Source organism: Megalops cyprinoides, chromosome 6, assembly GCF_013368585.1.
Source record: "Megalops cyprinoides isolate fMegCyp1 chromosome 6, fMegCyp1.pri, whole genome shotgun sequence".
Lineage (NCBI taxonomy): Eukaryota > Metazoa > Chordata > Actinopteri > Elopiformes > Megalopidae > Megalops > Megalops cyprinoides.
The window spans coordinates 14735542-14759203 of NC_050588.1; the positions used below are offsets into that span (position 1 = coordinate 14735542).

General features: G+C 43.6%; 1 protein-coding gene across 1 annotated transcript in view; it reads right to left on the bottom strand.

Moving 5' to 3' along the window:
• Positions 1 to 9316: 9316 nt before the first annotated feature.
• LOC118778970 (copine-5) overlaps positions 9317 to 23662 on the bottom strand; it is a 102883-nt gene continuing 88537 nt past the window's right edge. Inside the window, exons 14-20 of the mRNA XM_036530772.1 lie at positions 22258 to 22304; positions 20944 to 21125; positions 19589 to 19716; positions 18193 to 18295; positions 12318 to 12375; positions 11403 to 11476; positions 9317 to 9630 (exon numbers count right to left, since the gene is read on the bottom strand). Of these exons, the coding sequence (XP_036386665.1) occupies positions 9442 to 9630; positions 11403 to 11476; positions 12318 to 12375; positions 18193 to 18295; positions 19589 to 19716; positions 20944 to 21125; positions 22258 to 22304 (781 nt within the window). The 3' untranslated portion in view covers positions 9317 to 9441. The remainder of the gene's footprint in view (positions 9631 to 11402; positions 11477 to 12317; positions 12376 to 18192; positions 18296 to 19588; positions 19717 to 20943; positions 21126 to 22257; positions 22305 to 23662) is intronic.

Genomic DNA, 23662 nt, shown 5'->3' on the forward strand with positions numbered 1-23662 from the left:
ACTCCCAGCCTTGCAGCTATTGGAACGTGCAAAGGAGCCTCTTCTCATGGCACTGAAAGCCCTCCCCCCATGTCTGCCTCTACAGACAGATGTAACAGACGAGTGAAACTCACGCAGGAAACATATTGGCATCACATACTGCCAGTTGGTAAAAGGACACTAAGGACTCATGCTGGTGTGAAATGAATTTATTTATAATGGCATGAAATGGTGAAACCCCCTGGATTCTGAATGTAGAGCTATGCTGGGTATACAGACATAGGGGATTTGGCAACATGTTATTTTATACGATGCTGCAGATTTGAAAGGCATCTGTGGTCATTCTATGAGTAAATGAAACTCATGGTAAGTGTTTGGTTTGATATACCAGCAATTTCCAAATCAGCCATAGCAAGGATATTGACTTTGGCTGTGCTTAGTATATCATGTTAAAATACTGGCAAGTTTTACCAGAAATCCTAAAATTAATTTCAAGCCCCAGTCTGGTGCATATGTAAATGAGAGATTTTAGCTAACCTACTAATAATTCCACAAAGAACTCTTGAGCACCTTATGACCATTTGCCCTTGATCATTAACTTTTAAAGAAGTTTGCAAATTCTGACTAAATGAATCTAACATGATGCCTGAAACACACCTTTGATTTAGAAATGGCATTTTTCATCACAGCGCCACCGGCCCATCAATTAGTTGCACCCACCTGCATCAGCAAAGGCTCTGGATCCGTATGTCTTTTGGCAGAGCAACAATTACTCAGTCTCTCTGTCTGTGCATGACAGCCTGTCTCTTTAATGGCATGGCTGAGGCCGGGGAAATGGCTGTGAGTCGCACTTCGTGAAGCTGATTTATGGCAGACGCCGCTGCCGGGTTTTCCCAGGTGGGCGATTTGAATTGTCAGCAAAGCGTCTCCCTCAGAAAAGAAGGAAGCACGTTTGTTGTGGACCCCCACATTTACCGCAAGCCAAGCTGCCACTCATCAATAAGCATAACAAAGAGTCTGTGACCCGCTCGTGTCTGCGTCCCCCCTCCCGGTTCCTAATCTTGCTCTGTCCAATCAGCCGCTCAAATCCTTTCACCTGCAGTGGGTCAAAGAAATGCTGATGCCCCTTAAACCTGAGGGAACAAGCTACAGTATGGCCGAATTGAATAAAACAACATCTGGCCTGCCCTCATCCTTAACACTAATCCTTAACTTCCACTGCTGCACCTCGCTTTGCCCATCTCTCTCTCTTTCCGCTGCTCTCCCTCTCTTTCCTCTTCTCTCTTTCCTTTTCCTTTCCTCTCTCTCTCTGGTTTAGGGATGTTGTTATGTATAAAAGCACATGGCAATGTTTTGCTAACTAGCTCTGAAGCCTTACTGATCCCTTTTGTCTGTCACCAGATCATTATATTATGCATTTCATCAGCTGTAATATGCATTATGACATTGCTACTGTAAAACCAATGAGTTCCATCCAGATCATGAATGAGCCATGTCTTACTATAATTGCTACGAACTACATGCCAATAACTGAATTAATAGGAAGCACAGCACTTACAGAGTACATGATTGTTATACTCTTGATGGATTTTCTAGTCCAGATTCTAGGCTATTTAGACTATAGGCTACTACTTTATACTACACTATACATTCCTAGCCTATATGACTCCTTTATGAAAATGAACAACTCACTGATTAGTCGTGAATTCATTGTCTGGACTGTACAATATGACTCTGAGCATACAGCTATATGTTAAAAGTGATGAACAGTGATGTGACATCAGAGAATCATAATTTTTAGTCTTTTTTATGTCAGTTAGTTGTTTGCCAGATACCCTTTTTCTTTTTCCCTTCCTTTTTCAAGAATTATTTATAAAGCTGCATTCTACATCAAATCAGCATATACCAAAATAATTTGGGTTAAAAACCCAGTAGGACAACAACAGCATCCTACCTTAAAAGATAACAGACAACCTTCAGATGATATGCTCTGTAGTCACTCCGCTACACAATTACCCTTCAACCATTAGATTCAAAACTGTACCTGAGAATGACTTTCACTGGCTTTCACTGCTGCTGTGACATTAAAATAAATGAGCACAGCCATATAGCCATGTTTGATGTGAACAATATAGCCCAAAGGGATACAGATTATAATGGGAGGTAGCATATGCATTCATAAATACTATATATGTTATTTATATGTACATAACTTGTAGCTTGTTTATATCAATTTCAATGTTTTATGTTCAGTTGTTTATATCAGCATCAAAACAGTAAGCTCACCAAAATGGAAATATATGGAAATTTATAACTGAAGTATGTTATTTGTGCAAATTTCCGAAACATGTGATGACAGCTTCCATTTCAGTCTTCCGGCAGACACAGTGGCACAGTAGAAGGTGTAAGGAATCACACCAGAGGGGTAACTAGGGTTATGTTTACTGTAGTCACAACCTGCAGTGGTCCACAAGGGAATGCTAAACATTCAAAAACCTCATGACCACAGCATGTAAAATGCATTGGAATGGACAGTATGGATGGGGGGATGTTGAGCTTGGGGTCTTACAGCATGTGGATGCCATAAGGAGGAATTTCACATGCCATTTTACATGAGGGAAAATTTATTTACTTGAACGCTCTCCCAAAAGCAAATGAGTCAGCTCAGTTATCTCTCAGAGGACCGATAGTGCAGATTGTCTGGATTGTATAAATGTAAAATTGCATTGCACAGTGAAAAAGTATCAGTTGTGTACCACATGAGAATATGGTCAGAAATTTGAAATTTTGATGAAAGTGTTTATTGTTAACACACCTAAAACAATAAATAACTATTTATATATATTTCCAAACGTTTTGAGTAATTGTAAACAACTACTGTAGATGTAGTAATAAATTAGTTCATATTTATGTACATTACCAACAAAAGAAAAACTGCTTTCAATAATGATCAATATTAATTTCATTAATAATCAATAATAATCTTTCAATCATAGTCTTGTCACCTGCGTGGGCAGCTGAACCAAGAGAGATGCATATCTGAATACACTGAAGCTTTCAGTAAGCAGAGATTACATCTTTGTTGAACACAGTTCTGTTGTTTGATTGAACGTCCTGAAATGCTGGAGTTATTGAATGGAGGTAAACTGGAGGTTCTTTTTGAAGAAAATAAGAGAACTGTCAGTGATGCATAAATACAGGCAGACTTTACACTGCTATTGTAGATCCAATTTTAGGTTTACTGGTGACATATGTGACGCATTGGATGTGACAAGCTCCATCTACATGGCAAAAACAAATATGAAGCTTCTATGTGGTAAAATGACAGAGATATTCAGCAGAGAATGAGGTAAGCTCATATGGCCGCAATCTGCAGCTTTCAGTTCTGAGGGGCTAAGCCCAAGAATCCTACTGGGGAATTTCAAATTCCAATGCTGCTGGAGGGAAGAGACCTAAAGTTATAATAAAATAGAATATAACAGAATACCAACATTATTGTGCAGCTGTTGAGAATTTTTTCCATGTACAGCAGGAAGGAAGAAGTGTAGAAAACGAGAGACAAACAGATTTAAAAACTCACCAAAACACCTTCCAGGATGTGTCCCAGGTTACCCTCCAGGAGGGGTCCATTCCCAAACCCCTGTTACCATGGAGACAGAGGTAGGCTCTCATTACCTCTCTGCTCTCAAGCCTGCGGGGCCTAATGATTCTGCCTTCAGACAAATAACATGAGCTGCCAAAGCAGACACCGTGAACATACGGTACCGGAGTAACACTGCTTCCTGTCCCCAAAGGCAGCCTCCGCAACTACAGCAACACATGGCACTCTCAAAACATTACTGCAAAACCGTGACAGTCACAGCACTGAAACAACATTCCTGAAATGTTTGGGTTAGTAGTCCTCATCTGCTGGGAGGTCATGGTTGCTGACCAGAATTGCGGTTTCCGAATGATCAGTGTAAAGCTCTGCTTGGCCCTGTGAGGAACATGACTTTTAAAAGCGGTCGATTGAATCAAACTCTGTTCATCCCACGGGTCTACCTTGCAGGATCAAACAACAAATTTCCTTGGTATTTGAAATGTTAGTATTGATTTTTGGCATTTGTTTTTGTCAAACATTCCAGGAACTTATCCTTGAAGGGTGCCAATGAAGTGATTTCTGCAGAAGGCTGTATCTGCTTTTTCAAATGAAAATGGATTAGCTGACAGCATTGGCATTGTGCTTGTGGATTCATTTAGGCTGGTGCTAGTTCAGTGACTGTAAACCTAAAGTACAATAAAGTCCAACAGAATAATGATAATAGCCATCTGGTGCCCTGTGTAATTTCTGTTGGTAAGGTGCTGCCAGGATGTTTTTACTATGTATATGTGCCTGTGGAACCCTCGTGTTTTCTGCCTCTCCTGCTCCACAAGAAAACTACATCACAGTTGTGGACCCAATTCGATTATGCCAAGAGCACCGTGGCACTGTGATGACAAGAAGCCAGCTCAAGGGTGGCATTCTGGCATGTGCTAAAATCGCGCTCATGAGCACCAGATGTCAGGTCAGGTTGTACTGTGTCGAATAGGTGAAGAACAAGGTAAAACAGCTCAGTAAGTACAACGTTGCAGACAGTATCTCAGTTCCACAGCACCATGTGGTGATCCAAGCTTCTTATTCCACACTTGTGTTTATGCATTGCAGGTGCAGTGTGGGAGAGGCAAATGTGATTACCTTCATGTTAAGGACACTGGTGCTTTCAAGATGCTGCTAACAGCCCGCCTTTAAGATGCAGGCCTCTTCAGTTTCCTAGACAGTGTTTGAACACATGATAGAGCAGCATGTTGTGCTGTCCTTGTAGGACACAAAGCTTTGTGGAACATTACAGCTGAATCCAAGACAGGAATCTGAAATAACACTGTGTGGGATTGATGTTCTCTGTAGTTTAGGTCTGCTCAATGTCAAATCTATTGTGTGCTTAAATTGAATCACATGGTTATCTAAACAAAAATGTGTGCCTTCCATGAAAATAAACACTTCTTTCGTTTTATTTTAAAAGTAGCAATTTGTTTTTATTCATTTTTATTTAAGGCAATCCAATACAAAGCAATTCACAAACCCACCGTATGACAACGATCATGTACAATAATGTTGAGCTGGAAAGAAAATGACCATGCAAATAAGAGTCCAGGAGAGAGAAACTTCCAGGATGAACAGATAAAAAGAATAAACTAAACAGAGAAAAGTAATATAAAGAAAAATAAAAAAACGATAATTCCAACATGCTGGGCGGATACAGTTCTCCTTTAGAATAGAAATTGAAATTGTCAAAAAGAAATCGCTAACAGAAAAATTACGGGCACAAGAGAAATAAAACATTCCACTGAAATTGCTGCCGTTTTTGGCACTAACATGCACATTTTCCAGATGGGACAGTGTCTGTACGGTATGTTACAGGTGTTGGCACTGGATGCAATGCAATTCAACATGTAGCTGAACATACACAATCAGGTCCAGAACCTGTAGGGACGACATTGTCTGTTTTGGGTGTGGAATCCATGGTTGCTCACACATTCCACAAAAAACACCAAGATATCAGCAGTGATCATTTATACACAGAAGTGTTTACCACTTTAGCGTTTTCTTTCAGTAAAAAAAGTGCCTTCTAAAATGACTTCACAAGAGATATATGCATACTGCCAAACCACTCACAAGAAATAGTCCCTATACTGCAGGTGCATATGAAATCTTCCAAATCATATACACTGAAGTACATCATGATGAAGTGTGCTGAATCTGATATGCCAGCAATGATTGCTACATTAGAAACATTTCAATGATGAAAAAAGTGTAGATTATTCAATTGCATTAAACCATAAATCTTCACCAACCACAATGTAATTAAAAATGTAACAGTAGTTAGGTACTATGTTGGATTATGCAAAAAGAGGTATACTTATGACGTTGATGGAATAAATTGTAGGAAAGACCCTCTGTCGGGACTTCCTCACTTGTGTTGCTTTCTAAATCATTTTTACTCCTAAATTCAATACCAGCCTGACATGATAAAATTAAATACAGAATGACTGAGGAGTTAATAAATAAAGCCGATTTGCTATGTGCAAAATTTTAAGGAGAGCAGAGATTGGAATGAGCATTTTCTTAAACTGTCAATACAATACACATTAAAAAGGTGGAAATGTATGGCTAAATTAAGGATCTCAAATGGACACTAAAACCTTTTTTTGTGTTAATAGAAAACTGCAATATTCAAGTCAGACTCCAGTTGACTTGGATGGAGAGGAAAGAATGAATTGCATCTATACCTGATACACAATCCAGAAAATGATATAAATACCTAACTCAGTACCTAATTGACCCTGCCTATTCATTCATTAGTGGGCATGGCCTAGCATCCTGCATAAAAATCACGATGTAACCTTTTGGTCGGTTAAGAAATCAAAAGGCAAGGCAGGCTACCACCAGCACATGGTCTGCCCTTGGTAGGCAAGGTTCCCGTTCTGTTTCCGAGCATCACTGTCAGCTGCCGGCATTGTGCTCCGCATCAGAATCAGAGGGGGGGAAAAATCACACAATTCTATTACAGTATTGTAGGGAAAAAATGTGTCAATGAAGTAGAAAAATACAGGCGTTCTGTCCCATTGGCTGTAGCTAAGAGCTATCTTTTTATTATAATTATTCACGTTACTATTTCATGCCTCTAATATTTCACAGTATGAAATTAGGAAAGGGTATGTATCCCAGTATAAATGAGCCCACTATTCAAATTCCTGGGCATATTCTTTGAAAAAAAAAAAAGATTTAGCACTTAAAAGTGCACTGTAAAGTGATTATTTTTAGACCTGATTGCCAATTAATTCACTTGAATGGTTTAAAAACCGCATTATTATGCATGTGAAGCCAGCATCAAAGAACAAAGGCGCCTGTGAAACGGTGCGTTTCTCCTAATGTGCAGTGCCAAAAGAGCCACTGCAGCAAATTAACCTTCACTTTTTACTAATAGTTTAAACTCCTGCTGTTAAACAATTTAGAGAAATGCACTTAGCAGCCAATTCCTCACAAAGCACTGAGAGTGACGTATTGTGCTACCTAAAGAAAATTAATAACTAATTCAACACATTTTTGGCATAACCGCATTTTCAGTATAATTTCAGTTTGGAAAAAAGGATATAGTATTTAGCTCCGTGCAAGCTGTGTGGAATCAATTGCTGCTTGTCCTGGGTACGCATGTTCTCTCTGCAATGAATGTGTATTGAAAGGCATTTAGCGCTGTTATTTTGCAATTAAAAAACCCAGCCAAAGTGTTTGACTGTGGACACATGGAGCACTAACCAAAGTTATGATGTCCAGCGCACCAATATATGCAAGACCTAAAGCTCTGATCCAGCATTGACCCCAATCATTTAGTGTGAAAAGGGTCCAATTTCCAATCAGCGGTGAGTGTCCAGCCGAGTATCTTCAGTTTCTAGCCTTTTATTGAGTTCAGTTTTCAAATATTTACAATTGCATCAAAGCAAGGACCTTCCCCACAGAACAGAAAATTTCATTTTCAAGATTGAATTATAAATGCTAAATAAGTAAAGGTGTAATAATTGGTTGAGGAATTCTCAGTGTGCTCTGCATCTATTCCATGCATCTAGAGTATGGCAGGCACTGCTTTCCCAGACACCAGAAATAGCGAGAAAACTTTCTTGCCATACAATACAAAGACTGAATTCCAAACTGTATGCTACCACCCAGGACCAGGGTGCTGGACAGTCACCACATCTGGAGAGGCTCCTATTTCTCGTCTATTATGAGGAGTTTGCAGTGTCCGCCTCAGTGGGCGTATCCCAGCAGGACAGCACGGAGCCGCCAGTAGGTGGCTGTACCACAGGCTGCTGCGTCGCACCCGCACGCTCTCCCCCACTGCACCATATTGCCGCCGTTGGCAACACGTGAGCCTGGAGCCACTTATCTAATTAAGAGGTGCTCCATGGAATTCGGCTGACGAGTGAGAGTGCCGTCCCCGTCCCCGCCCCCACCCCGTGGAGACAGCCCTTCCTTCTGGCCATCCCCGGGCCTCCCTGGACAGACGTGATAAACAGACCGTGGTGCAATTAATGCCTGCCGCCTAATTGATTCCTTAACTTGATTAATCAATCAATCTGTCACACGCTGTCTCTCATTTGTGCCAAACACCAGCACAAGGGAGAAGGGGGGGCTGGCTGCCAGGCGTGACAGTGACTCCACCCCCTCTCTCTTTTTTTTTTTTGGGGTGCCCCTGTGCGTTTGGTCAGTCAGCTTTGTGCAGATTCGTGGCATTACAGATGGTAACGTCAAATCAGGGGAACTGCCACCTCAGAATGGGACCAAAAACTGGGGTTTATACTCTACAGAAAAATTTCAAATGGCAATTCAATAGATTCATTTTGACCAGTGGAAGACAGGCACCACATGTATCTTGCCATGACAGCCTCGAAAGCTGCTCTGAAAAAGAGCATCTGCAAAATAAATAAAGAAATAAATAACCTTGGCCTGACACGTCCCTATTGTGTTATAATAGCAGTGTTATTATTGTGTTATAGCAGTTGTTAGTACAGACAATGGCACTGGATTACCAACAGTACATTTGTGCTTTCTGTTGTTCAGTTGTCAGTGCATGTGGATGAAACTTCTTTGAAAAACTCCAGCAGATTAAGATGAAGAATGAGTTTATCACAGCTTGTCACTTCCAAAAGTATTTCTACTGACTTGGCATCTCTTGTATGTCACCAATGCTGAGGGCGTATAGAAAGTCTGGTAGTGTAACCATGCCTTATTACCCCAAGTTTTAAAGTTAGCCTTTCACATGGAATACCACATGGGAATCACTGACCTGCAAAAAACAAACCAAAACAGTAAAGACTGATAGCCATGATGGAAAAATACCTAGAGGATTCAACATCTTTTCCCCATTATAAATAGTTAAAACTCTACAAATTATTACATGGACATCTTGTAAAATCTGAAAGACACCATTCAGAAAGGTATCTAGAGACATCACCCACACGCAAACGCTCTAATACACCAAGGTTGAGTGGCTTCAAAGAGCAGAGTAGGATGCATGGTATTCTCCAGAACATTGAGACAACCACAGACAGGCACGAGTTTAAACCACTAACACCATCTTTCCTCTGTCTGCTCCCCTCTGCTTCCTCACTGGGTTGCGCTTTTAGACGAAGGAAAACTCCCTGATATTCATGCTTTTTTTAATCTCAGATAGGTCCCATTTCCAAGTAAAGATGTCTTTCCATCCCACCCACCACCCGCCCCCCAAAAAAACAATACAAACAAAAAATATAAATGTCACTGTGCCTTCAAACATCACTGAATTCCAAGGGACGGCTGACACGGGTCTAAATCCGTTCCGAGTTCCGAGTGTTTTCCCAGAGTTCTGAGGGGCTGCCATCTTCTCACCCAGCCTTCTCAAACCAGTCAGCTCAGATCTGGGTGTGCAAGGTGTGTCCGGGGGGTGTGTAGGGTGGTGGGGATGGATTGGGTTTGATTCCTCGGGACTTCATGTAGGATATGAACTGATCTGGGATCTCGGCAAGGACGTCCTTAGCCAATCGGGCCATGCTGAGCACATGGTTCCCCGTCCGGTCCATGTAATCTCGAAATGGCACAAACTGTGGGGTTGTGTGAGCATTCAAAAGAGAAAAAACACAGAAACACTTTACACATTTAAACAAGGACAAGAAACAAGTTAATCCACTCTGCCACTATGGTACAGTGCTTGCCAAAGAAATCCAACATAATAAATATTCAAGACTAACAAATAATGGCTCCTCAAATTCAACATCCCATGACGCTCACTTGTATCCTAATTTAAGTTTATTTGATTGAGGTCATGCAACCATTTCACAGTGCAACATTTTTGTTTTCCAATCTTTTAATGTATTCCTAAACACTAGGAATGACACAACATAAGATAAGATAACACTTTATTGATCCCCAGGCGGGGAAATTAGGTGTTAACAGTAGCAGAAAGACAGGCGAAGAAGTATAGATAAAAACACAATACAATAAATATAATATACTATAATGTATAATATAGTAGAAAACAATAAAAAACAACAAGCAAACAACTGTACATGTAGTGCAAAAAGATATGATAGTGAGCAATAAACAAAAAGCAAAACGGTGTCCAAATGTACATGTAGTGCAAAATGGCATGATAGGTTGGGGTGGGGGGGTAACAGGGTAACAACTAGGGAAAAGGCATTAGCTGGGGGTCTCAGGCGCTGTTGTACAGCTGTTAGCACAAAGGAGTGCCTAAATCGCTCCATCTTGCATTTGGGGAAATTATAATATCAAATTTCGTGAAAGAAAAAAATGACAAAATGCTTTGTGGACTTGAGAACATACCACAAAATCAAATACCATGAGAGAATAAAACTGGGAAATATGAATGTGGGATTGCTGCTTGCTTCACTCATTCTGTCCGTATTTCCTCAGAGGTGCTACGACAAAAAGTTGCACATCATACAAATGTACAATATTTCATATCATTACGCACTGACAAACATAAATATTGTAACTGGCACATGGTTTTTTTCATCTTTTTAACATCCTGTTTATGCCTCATACCTTTAGAACACCAGCGTTTCCAAAAATGTGACTAATCTAGTCACCCTGCACGTCTTCTTAATAAGCCGCTTTAAAACAGCAGGCCGCGAGCATGCCCCGTCGACAGCAGTGAAAGGTTTTTATTGTGTGACAACTGTTGCAGGGGTCTTTATTTCTGAGCAGGAGAGGGACAGATGCACGCTGAGGTGGTGGCAAGATGGTAATCAGCATCTCAGCGGCCCTTTGAAAAGGAGGCGCCCGGCTGCGCCGCTCTCCCGCACAGCTGGGCGACATAACGGGCGCCCGCATGGCGGAGTGCAAGATTGCCGCATTTTAAAGAGGCTGAGCAGATGGCTCCTGCACTTCCTCTTTCCCCGCGAACCCTCTTAAGTACGGAGAGCCGCCCTGAGACAAACCGCAACGATAACGATCGACTCCTGCGTGTGGGAAAAAAAACTGGAGCAGGAGCGGTTTCTCAACCCCCGGTCTATGTTTCATGAATTTTAAGGGTTTGATTTCCCCATTCTAGGTCTCTAAATCCTGCCAGCTAATCACCCTCAATTTCCACCCCCCTCTCCGTTTCTGCTGTATGAGGTGAGTGTTCCTGTGCCGAACAGCTACTGTGCATCACTCAGCTGGGAGCTACACATTGAATACTTGAGGTGAGTCACCCCTGACTTCACCATAGGCTGCTTTGTGCTACTTGGAAGAGATGAATGAGCCCGTATGAAAGTAATTCACTATAGGGGCCGTCAAAAGTAATGCCCCGGACAATATTTTTGCTGTCATTAACAAACCCCGGCTGAGTTGTGTTCAGGTCTTTGAGACTCACCTGAACAATGTCTCGCTCCGCCAGCTTTCCCCTCGATGAAATCCTGATGTCATCACCATCGAGCTCCACCATGGCTGGGAGAGAGAGGAGTTACAATGAAGGCAGCACTGGCATGTGCACTGAAACTTACTGCAGCAGACAACGGTGGCGTATGCGTTTAAACCAGAGCAACTTACAATGCATACGTTTTTTAGAGCTGATCCATTTGGATGTATTCACTGGATAATTGGATGTATTTATTGAGGAAATTCAGACAAAATGCCTTGTTAGAGGGGGTCGCCGCTATGACTGCGATTTTCTGGCCTGGAGTCCAGCTCTACCACACTTTCTTGTACTTTCCAGAGTTCCTGTTAGGCATGTGTCATGAGGAAGGGCAGGGAGTCTTCCATTGTTTCAGAGACAGTGGGAGGAGAAGGAGGGAGGAGACGGCTTGCGCTCTGCGCTGGCTGTGCCCTAATGAGATGTTAAACGATGCAAATTCTATGGCACAGCTGTGCACTGCTATTCTCAATTTACGTCATATAATATGGCCCAGGGTGCGAATCCAACGAGATGACATCTGCTTATTAACCAGACTTTGCAACTAATAATTACTCCGCAACCAACTGTTAGTCCCACTCACTCACACTAAATTACGCCCACAACGACCTCTGCCCCCCTCCCTGACTCAAACTGAATCCTTTCCATTGAAGGAAATGAGGGGGTAATTACACGCATTGTGTTCGCCTGGTTGAACATCCAAAAAAGTCATCAAGATTCACTCCTGGTGCATTGCTGGTGATCTACAGTTGACTGTCTGTTTAATGTGGCCACTTTTTTCATTCAGGCACATCCATTTTCAATACAATTAAACACATGAAGAGCATATTCCACAAGTGGCATGAATTTAATTGCTTACAGGATGCAGATTCTTACCATCAAACTCGGCCTGCCCCACTCCAACTATAATGATAGACATTGGAAGTTTAGCACCCTGGAGGAAACACAAGAACATAACCTGTTAGTGTTAAGCATGTAAGCAAATAAAGGCTGAGTAAAGCCATTTGGCTTTGATGCTGTGTTCCATCTATTCATGTATGAGTCTGTGAGGTACTGATGCTGTCATCAGAGAAGATAAACTACAATTGAGTTTGTGTAGAAGGCTGCAATTTTCTGCAACAAATGTTGCTGTTTTCCACTGTCTGATTGTGTGAATTGAACTTTTTTTTGGGTCTGCACACAGTCATTGCCCTAGAAATTTTCACTGTGACATGAACAGCCTCAGCAAAACAGATATTCAATGCTTACATAACACAGAGCAGTGAAACTGGTCGATGGGCATGTGCCAAGGAGCTATAAATATTTCATAGGCCCTTATCTGACTGAAGTGAGATGGGTATGAATAGGTGATTGGTTGGTAAAGAGTGGCTCTGTGCCCTTTGGCAGCAGTGCTATGATTTTTGGGGAAAGAGGCATCCCGAGGTTTGCTTCACCGTGAATCTTTCGATCAGTGCTGAGCAGCTGAGAGTACACAATTCTTTTCACCAGGATGGAGAAGACAACATCCAGAATTGTCTTTTTTGTCGAGGGCCAGGCTGTCTTGTGAAATTAATGAACTACCACTAATCCCTTAAACTTCAAGCCATTTTATTGCAGTCTGCTATTTCCATTTGGGATTGCCCTTGCTAAAGCAGCTTGCTCAGACCATCCTTCGAGACGGAACATTTTCACAACCTGTGTAGCAGCAGGTGGAGAAAAATCAGCACTCTCATTTCTGAAAGTAAAAGGTCAATCTCTGCAGCAGGTGTAGGGACTGGGGTGAGTGAGGGAAAAGGCATGTGTATATGTGTTTGTGGGGGTGAGTATGATGTTATTCTCAATGTTATCATGCGTGCGAGCACAGAACATTATTGTCTGTGTTATAGTGTGCATGTGAATGTGTGTATGACTGACTATGTGCGTAAATAGGATGTTATTCCTACATGGTAATGTTTTCCTGTGTGTGTGCGTGTGTGAGTGCCTGTATGTATATACATAGGATATTAATCAATGTGTTCTGCTCTGTGTATGTGTGTGTGTGTGTGTGTGTGTGTGTGTGTGTGTGTGTGTGTGTGTGTGTGTGTGTATGTGTGTGCGCCTGTCTGTGTGTGTGTGTGTGTGCGCCTGTCTGTGTGTGTGTGTGTGTGTGTGTGTATGTGTGTGCGCCTGTCTGTGTGTGTGTGTGTGTGTGTGTGTGTGTGTGTGTGTGTGCGCCTGTCTGTGTGTGTGTGTGTGCGCCTGTGTGTGTGTGTGTGTGTGTGTGTGTGTGTGTGTGTGTGTGTGTGTGCGCCTGTCTGTGTGTGTGTATGTATGTGTGTGTGTGTGTATGTGTGTGTGTGTGTGTGTGTGTGTGTGTGTGTGTGTGTGTGTGTGTATGTATGTGTGTGTGTGTGTGTGTGTGTGTGTGTGTGTGTGTGTGTGTGTGTGCGAGTGCGCAGCAGCTCTGCAGGTCCAGGCTCACGGGCTCGCAGAAGACTGGATTCAGCCAGCGAGAGTGATGGCAGGGGACAGGGGAGACCCATAAGCTGTGCTCTCCTGACAGTGAGTCCAAGCGGATCAGATGGAAACAGCTGAGCGGGGGGGAGCGGGAGTGGTGACAGGGGGAGGAGGGGCCAAGCACAGTCACCACGGCACCCACCTCACCCACACCTACCCGACCGCTCCCACCCCTTCAATCTCTGAGGGAAACACACTCCCATACAGACACAATTTCACAATCACACACACACACACACACAGATACACTCCCACAAAGACACTCACATTCTCAGTGCATGCATGCATCTGTGATTTCCTCTATCTATTCAACAGTGAATAGAGTTACTGATTCAATTATCTGAATAAATTGTCATTCTCTCCATAATAAACTGACTGAAATCCAGTTTGATCGCCCTCCAGAACATTCCATATCTCTCTGGGATGAGCAGATTAGTAAGGGCGCATCATTAGATGAAGCCCACGCCAGTTTGCATTCTAGCCCCCTTGGTGGAGACAGGCGAACGAGCCGGAATAATTGCGGTTTCAAACAAACTGTAAAACGGCTCCCCTCATTACCTGCAATGCCAAGCACAGTACCGCAGAGCACTCCAAAGTAATTGGGCTGTACTGCTTACGCCACCTTCTCCTGGTGTGACCGACAGCTGAGAACCCCGTAATCAGAAACCCAATCAGCACATCGCTCTGCAGCAGACTCCGGGATGGTCCCCCGGAGATTCCACGGAGCAGTCACAAACTCCAGCTCTTACAAAGCATCATCGTAATTACAGTCATAAATCACCTGCAGCTACCTGGGTAAATTTTTCATTAAATATTTACACTTTTCAACACAACTTTTTTTTTAGGCAAGAGATATATTATGGTGTGCTGGTTCTGTAACATACAAGAGACTGGTACGCACAGAAAGTGAATCAACCAGGTGATCATGGCTGCCAGATGTGTGCATGCTGCTCTGAAGGACAGCATAGTATGGCTCATTTTAAGCTGCATGATCATGCCAATCCACATAGGGGAACACTCCTGTCTGGTTTTTTGGTCCTGTCTGTGATTTAAGCTCTAGGGGCCATGTTTGGATATCACAAGACCACCTTCCCCCCAAAGACTGCGCCCAACGATGGTGCAGAATATTTTAGCATGGTTGGAAGCCTCAAATGAGCCTGTGTCTCTGATGCAGCATTTCCCAGAGGAGGCAAGCTGGGCGAGGATGCAGACAAAGTGCATAGCATTGCAAGCAGGGAGAGAGCTTGCAGTCATAGGACCCACGGAGGCAGCTTACACAGACATCAGTCACTCCGTGGCCACACAGACAGGCTAGAAGGGTTACTAATTCCTCTGAGACGGCTGTCAGATCGGCCGGTCACGTCTACCATCAGCTGCGTGTCAATCAGTCGCAAGGGCGGCATTCTGTTTGCCTGACCAATGAGTCCTCGGGCCAGGTTGGATGTAACGCCAACACACATGGCCACACCACAACGGCAACTCAAATCCTGTCTGCTCACATTCACATAGCCACCCACGTCCACCCAAAATAACCCACTTTCCCCCAGCTGACAGGAATCCAGATGTAAACTGACAGGTTACTTAAGAGAGTAAACGAACATGACCCTCTAGCACAGCCCTGTCACTACCCCAGAATAAAACCCCTGTGAGCTTCACTCGCAATCCAGCAAAAACATCCCCAGCACGCTACATCTACAACCAGCTTTGGGAAGGATTACTTCTGTCTTATTTAGAATTCTGTAATTAGGGGAATGCTGGATAGCAGTGTTAAGAGTGCTCAAATCAGGCAAGTTTTGTTTAAGGAGCATCAGCTTGTTCATGCAAAGAATATCACACAGTGTGCCAAACATGAAATGCATCGCAAGGATAACATCAGTGAAATCAAAGCAGCAGGCAAAGAGCACAGCTAGTGAGCACACTTCCTCTGATTGGTGGATAGATTATCATCCTCAATCTATGCATTCAACCTTCCATACAGCTGGAAGTGTTTGGGATTTTTTTCCTCCACTTGGAAACTGAATTTACAAAATGTCATCACTTACCGGGGCTGCAAAACAAACAGAGGAATATGCAGGCTTATGAGAGAGATTGGGGGGTGTGGCTGAAACTAGCGACACCGAACGCAATGGCCTCATCACCGCCGCAGACGCTGTTCCACCGTGACCTGTTTTTAAGTGACGGGTTCCAGCAAGCTAAGGGGTAAGGCGCTCCTCTAACAGCTGCTTGAGGGCGCACTTACAAGCACATGTTATGAATGATACATGCAGCTCGGAGAGACACCATCCAAAGTGCAAAGCGTAAAGTAGGTCAGAGTTCCTGAAAAGGCCCCCTAGAGGGAAGTCTCCACATGGAGAGGAGGAACAGATGCTGCATCTGCAACAGAAACGCGCACATACACATTTACACACACACACACACACACACACACACACAGTACTCACACACACACACAGTAATCACACATCTACACACATGTTCACACATACACATACATATACACACATACACACACATTCTGACACATTTACACACATGGACTCACATAGAGAACCACACATATACACACATACACACACACGTACACAGTATTCACACACACACTGCATATATACACATACAGCACTCAAATATATACACACACGCTAACAGTGCTCACATATACATTTCTCATATATGTAGTTAATACACACACATGCAGTGCTCACTCATTTACTACACACGTGCACACAGTATGCATATAAAATATTCACACTTGCACGGACACAAAGTATTCAGGCACCCTTATGCATACACACACACAGGCGTAGAGGCATACAAAGCCACAGACATACAGACACACAGGCTGTCAATACGATAAAGGGCAACAAAATAACGGCATCTCTTTTAAAACTGCCTCTCCCTGCAGCTCTGCTAAATTCACAGAAATAGAAACACTGCAGCACTGTGGTGCCTGTATGAATGTTGGCTGAGACTGCATCTGGACTGATGCTTGCAGGCCACCAGCTTGTTCAAATATACAACCTGCTTCATCCAATAATAAAAATTTCAATACACGTGCCACCAGAATGCATGTACACATACACTACAGCCTGCATTTTGAATCTGCACCATTATCTGTATCCGTATCAGCATAAGCAGTGTTATTCTCGGCTCTGCTCTGACCCATCAGAATACAAGCCTGTTTCTATAATGTCAACTGCATTCTCTCTTCAGAGCCCTTTTAGAGATGAATTTCCCCCTGATTTGGGTTTGAACTGACAACGCTCAGAAACGCTTCAGTGAAGAGACACACAGAGGACTCACTGGAACGAGACGAGTTTGGCTTCAGAGGAAATTCTGCTCCATAATTTATCACAGTGAGCTCCTCTTGAAAGAGAGGAGAAGAGTCACACAGCTTTTCTTGATAAATATCAAAGGGCTGTGAATTAAAAAAATAAGGGAGAGCTCACCAGTCTGTTTATCTAAAAAGTGAGAAAAAAGTAAGTAGAAATATGTGGTCGAAGTCCACTGAAACAATGGTCCCCTTTCTAAGTTTTTATTTGTCAGACTTTTCAAGTTAGTGTTTTTATACAAACATCTGAACTCTTGCAAACAAGGCTCTGAAGAGGAACTACCTTTGCACAACAGAGATGAAATACATGTAATGAAAATTAAGTTACATAACACATTCATGACAATAATATCACATTTTTCCATTGCTAGAATCCAACAAGATGCTTGGGGGTGGGGAGTGGGAGGAGCTTAGAGACAGATCCCTGTAAAGGACGGAGCCAGGCTGCAGAGGGCACGATTGAGCAGCAGACAAGATCTTAAAAGGAAGGTGTGGCTGTTCTAACAGTTTGACTAACAGTCGCAAATTCCCTTTAAATCCAGTCTGCTGGGTAGTCGCAGCCTGCCGGCGGAGAGGATTCAGGCAGAATCCCCCTATCCGTGCTTCAGTAACACACAGCTTTCACAACCAGGAAAAGCCACTTAGATGAACACACACCTGTGCAACTGCAACAACCTGTAAACACTCACAAGCACCTGTTCAGGTCTTGGAAAGGGACAGGGTTGGATCACACGCTTTGTTACAGCATGTATGTGTATGGGTGTATGACCAGCGTGACTTAACATCGAATGACCTGTTTACAGTGCATGTTATAGAAATGTATTGCACATGACAAAAAGCATAATAATAACTGAAAATAAAAAGGACTGCTTGATTAAATCTGTAAAGTGTTCCATTGTCAGGGTGTTCATGTTCGGGGGGGGTCATGTCTGGAAAAGCACTCACATTCACAATGGCCTCCTTGGTCTGGGCCATGTCCGATATGACACCGTCGGTGATGATGAGGAGGACGAAGTACTGCGAGCCGTCCTGTACCGCAGCTGCATACCTGCGAGAGGGGCAAGAGGCAAGAGGCGTGGTTTACAGGAGACGCTCATCTTCCACAAACACAGGCTTTGAAGTGGTAGGCCTGCATTGTGATGTGTTTACATTCACACCTCGCAAACAATCTACCCCCAAAATCGTTCAGTAGATGTTAAAGATCAGCAATGTTACACGCCTTCGACAAACAGAGCAACACAATTCTTGCATGTCAGGGCATATTGCAAAAGATTAATCCCTATTTCATGAAAATAAAAGGAAATGTTGACATGAAACACGGGCAAAGGCGGATATGAAGCAAGCAAGATTCTAATGTGCCCATAATTTATGCTCCATTGTTTCTCCCCTCTGTATTCAGGCTTTTCAATTATGGCAAACCTCTTTCATATGCAAAGTGAGTGTGAGTAATATTGAAAATCTGTTATTGTCTCTGTAGGCTCCCTTGTTGTGAAATATTTCAGTGTGTGTGTGTGGCTGCCTGTGTGCCTATGTTAGAGTGTGTGTGTGTGCCTGTGTGTGTATGTCTGTGTTTGTGTGTGTGTGCATATATATCTGCACTTGTGTGTGCACATGTGTGCACTTGTGTGAGTATGTGTGTGTATGTGTGTTCGCACCTTTATCTGCATGTGTCTGTGTAAATGTGCATATGTGTGTTTGTTTGAATGTGCATAAATGTATATGTCTGTGTTTGTGTGTGTGTGTGTGTGTGTGTGTGTGTGTGTATGTGTGCGTGTCTCATTCCTCCTGCAGTCTCAAGGTCTGTGAGACGTACCTCATTCCAATTTAGCAAGTCTAATTCAGGGTCTATCAAGATGGTATCTTTAATTACAGAGGAAAGAGGAGTCATAATCAGACAGTGAATGATTTGCTTTCGCTTGCATAATGAAAAAGGACCCGAAGCCCCCCACACACCCACCCCCCCCCCACAAATTGATTACAATGGCCGCCCACTTGTAGCCCTCGCTGAGTTTGTGCTGTTTATTGCCCTCGATTTGAGTGCTACGATCGAGCTGTTTATTCCTGCCGCATACCCAAATAGAGCGATTAATGCATGTCACAGGCTGTCCCTGTGCCCATTAGGCCGACGATTGTCACCACGCCCGCGGAGGCAGATGGCTCCAAGGAAAGCGCACCGCCGTAATTGAAAACAAAATATGCCGAGAAGAGTGTTGCCAACAAGGAGACGGTAGATGGCATGAGTCATTTGACTCAATTTCCCGCTGCAATGGCTCGTAACCACCGCTCGGGTGACACCCCCCCCCCGGGGGGGACGCGATGGGCACACCTCTGGGACGCTCACCTGGCCACGTGATTGACGACGGGGGCAAAGTTGGTCGGGCCGTAGAGCTGCACCTTCTTCAGGCTCTGGTGGTACGCCTCTAAGATCCCCTCTATGCCATTGCAGTAGGGGTTTTCCATGTTGCCATTCTGGAAAGAGAATAAACCCAGAAGTAAGCACACATGGATGTGAATTGAAGATCCAAACAAAGAATTGGTAGGGGAGTTTTCAGGCAATCCCTGTGTAATCCCTAGGAAATAGATCCCATTCACAAGCACAAAAATTGCTCTTATTACTTCCTCTTCATGTTAGCTGTTCACAATCCCCTTTCTTTTCCCTGTTTATGATGTCCAAATAAGCGGGGGTCAACAGCCCCAGCCCTTGGGCTTGTGTGATCCCTTCAATGGACTCCAACCCAAAGATCAATATCCCTATGCCCTCATCAAAAGCAATGCTTACAATTTTCACTATATGAAAGTTCCTATCTAATGAAAGTTAAAAATACGCCTGGAGGGGGCCTCTGAGAGAGTAAAACCCAGGGTGCATGCTTATTTGGAGGCCATCTGAAAATCAACCATGCAGGGGCCATTCACACGGTCTTGTTCACTAAGGATCATTCTAAACAACGAAAAGAAACATCTTTTCAAAATGATGCCAATTATCCCTGACTCTCCGTGAGTCTCATTTTGTCCCATTACACATTCATATAAATACACTGCTAATCATCTATCTAATGTTGTTCTATCCCCTGATGGATAAAATCTCATGAAAAACATTAAGGAGCACAAAGACGCCACTGGAGTGCTGAAAACGGTGTTGCTGGGGAAATGGAGGCGAAAGGCCACCTGATAGGGCAGAAAGGTACCGTAGTGCTGGAAGCATTTTAAAAGCAACTCAGAAATGTCAGTCAGTGTGCAGATTATACCCCGACACACAGACACTCATTAGCGCAGCTGGACAGTGGCCAGGGCACTTTAGGCTTCGCTGCAGAACAGCCAGCCGAGGGTCTGCAGGTACTCATGCGCTTCCAAATCAGGTTAGGCAAACAAATTAAAACTCTCCGAGGCTTAAAGAGTCTGATTTTCAACATAACAATAAATAAGCATCCAAAGGATTTGTTCAACCAAACAGTCTGATGGTTGCATTTAAGTTCAGGCACACATACACTTTCGCTCTCTCGCTCTCTCTCTTTCTCACACACACAACAGACACTCTCTGTTTCACAGGCACAACGCTTGCTCTCCCTTACATCTAAACGCAAACAAGCGCTCTCACTTATTCTCTCTTTCACTAACTCACACATACACACACACATATCTTGAGGAGGGGGGTGTGGGGGTGAGGTCCACAGGTCGAGGGGGGGGTACCGCGCTCACCAGGGGGAACTCATGGGACACTCTTCCGTCGGGAGGCAGCTTGGCCCCAAAGCCCAGGGCAGGGAACATCTTGTCACTGTCATAGTCCTGGATGATCTCACCGACAGCCTTGAGCGCCATGGCGTAGGCATTCATCTGGTATGGATTCATGTAGTGCAGAGAGGTGGACTGCGAGGGGTTACCTGGGGGGCGTAGAGGACTGATTTAGAGCTGAAAAAAAGCCCAGCTTCCTACTCTACCCACCAACTTCAGGGGTGACTAACGGCTTTCACAAGGAGGCAGTGAGTATGTGACAGCCGAGCGGAGCCCACCGGGACTGCCTTTGAACCAATCAGCTCACATCTGGAGGGCCAGTGACAAGTGGCCTCGCAGATGCAGAGACCGGTGGCGTGTGCTCAAGAGCCCCCTCGGGATTTAGAGCACGCTCGCTAATTGCTTGTGTGCTAACTGTATTAGTCCTTGTCTGTGTCTCCAGCACAGAGGCACTGAGCTTTCAAAGACAAATTAACTATAATAAGTGAGGTAATTACTCTTTAAGAGCCACCTTTCAAACCATGGGGTTTCCCAATGGTGAGTAGGTGGTGGAGACGCTAACCATTTTGGGGTGGTGTTCCCAATCCATGCAGTATTTCTGTTCACAGTGTTAAAAATGGAGTTAAGCTCTGCGAGTATGGCATGCCCAACAAGGTACTGTCAAATCTGGTGAATACAGTAATTACAACTGTGGGAGGCATTAAACCTATTCACTATGGTTTATTTGTAGTTAACTTTGAGCAACAAATGGTGATGTTGCTTTTCTCTTCACAAACAAAAAACACACCGTGTGTAACCTGATCCAGATGTGTCACATGGGAAGCAGAGACCAATAAGGAAAGACTTCTCTTTGGACACAAAAAGAAAAGATATCGTATTACTTCAATAATGGGAAATTATTATGAGCTTAGGGGAGATTCAAAACCATACTAAGCAAGAAAAAATAATAATAAAATAATTTATAATAAAATAAAATAATAATGAAAATAATAATAATGAAAATAAGTACTTGTTACAGGTCTTTTACAACATATCTAGCTTTTAGCAAAAACATTTTTACTAAGGATATGGCATATGAATTCAAAACTTAAAAACACAAGCAAAACATCTAACCCTGGTGTCCTAAATTACCACTCTACAGGGGTAGCTGGCAAGAGGTGTACACAATTATGGCTGTAAAGCCTTGCCCTCAGCCACACTTAAGTGCCAGTCAAGAGCAATTACCATTCTAACAGGGGGGGAATACTTATATTTACAGAGAGGGACTGAAAAACCACTTACCATTAGAAGCAGTGAAATCAATGGCCACCGTGAAATTGATCTGGGTCCTGAAAAGGGGGGAAAAGGGAAGAAGATGGTAAAAAAAATCGACAAGAGCTCAACAACTAATAGCAGTGGAATTCCCCCGTTGAGAAATGGATCGTCCCGGCTGCAGCTGCACAGCCTAATTGGGATAAATAGAGAGTGTGATTAGATTGAGCTCACATTACTGCCCTGATTGAAAGCACCCCTCCCTCTCTCTGTGCCTATCCCTCCCCCTATATCTCTTTTTCTTTCTCTTTCTCTCTTCAACTCCAGCAGTCCCGTTCCAAAGCCTGATTCAGGCCCACCTGTCATAATTCACGCCCAGCATCGACATGCCTGGAATCAATCTCGCCACCTTTTCATTCAGGCGCATTGCCCCTTTCAAAACAAGCCTTTTCATATTACCGCTTCCATCAATTTCCAACCTGATGGACAGGCTGCTCCTCTCGGCCCATTAGGTATTGCTGTTAGGGCCTGTTATGGCCTGCTGTGAACAAGGGGTGGAAGCCTGCGCTGGGTGCTGGACCCTACGGCATCCAGCAGGTTCACCCGCTGCCTGACGACCTCCCCCTTCCCAGCAGGTTTCAGATGCTGAAAATCACTACACTCTTTCCAGCAGGTTCACAAGCAGCCCAAAAGCCCGCCCCTTTCCTGCAGACTGCAGTTAGTGAAAATCACTACACTCTGTCTGCGCATCAGCATGGCTGCTCTTTCCTCTCATCCTGCCTGCCCACGCTTGGAAAATGAGCTCTCAAAACAATAGTAAAGAGTCAAAGGCCAGGGTTTTGTGACCAGCCGCTGCAGTTCCAGATCAAGGCCTGTAGAGACAAGGGTTTTTAGAAGTTTTTTTCTCCTCTTTTAATGTTAAATGCAAGTGGTAAAGAATACACACTTATATTGTAGTTAAAATGATTTTAATTCGTTCACGCATTCGGTCAGATAAAGGAGGCTTCCAACCACGTCAATCCAGGCGTGATCAGAGGAGAAGAGAGAGATTTAAAACTTGAAGGCTTCAGACCATACGAGCGTTTGTCCCTGCTAATTCAAAGGCGAAGACAGAGAGTCTGAAAACAAGGGAAAACAGGGAGGGAGCGGACTCCCAGGCATCACTGAGATACAGACTCCAGGGGAAAGAGACATTAAAGTAAACCTCACTACCGTCGAAACACAAATAGAAAAAAGGGACCTCCTGAGATTAGAGAAAGCAAGAGTAATCTTATAATGTAATGACAATTTCAACTCTGTTTGCATCAAAGGCACCTTCCCTCCACACTGATGCAGACACACCTTTTGGAGCCACACTGCATGCAGGAACTGTGCCCACATCCCAGCCGTTAGAGGCTCCATGCTTTGCAATCAACAAAACCAGAAATTTTTGTTC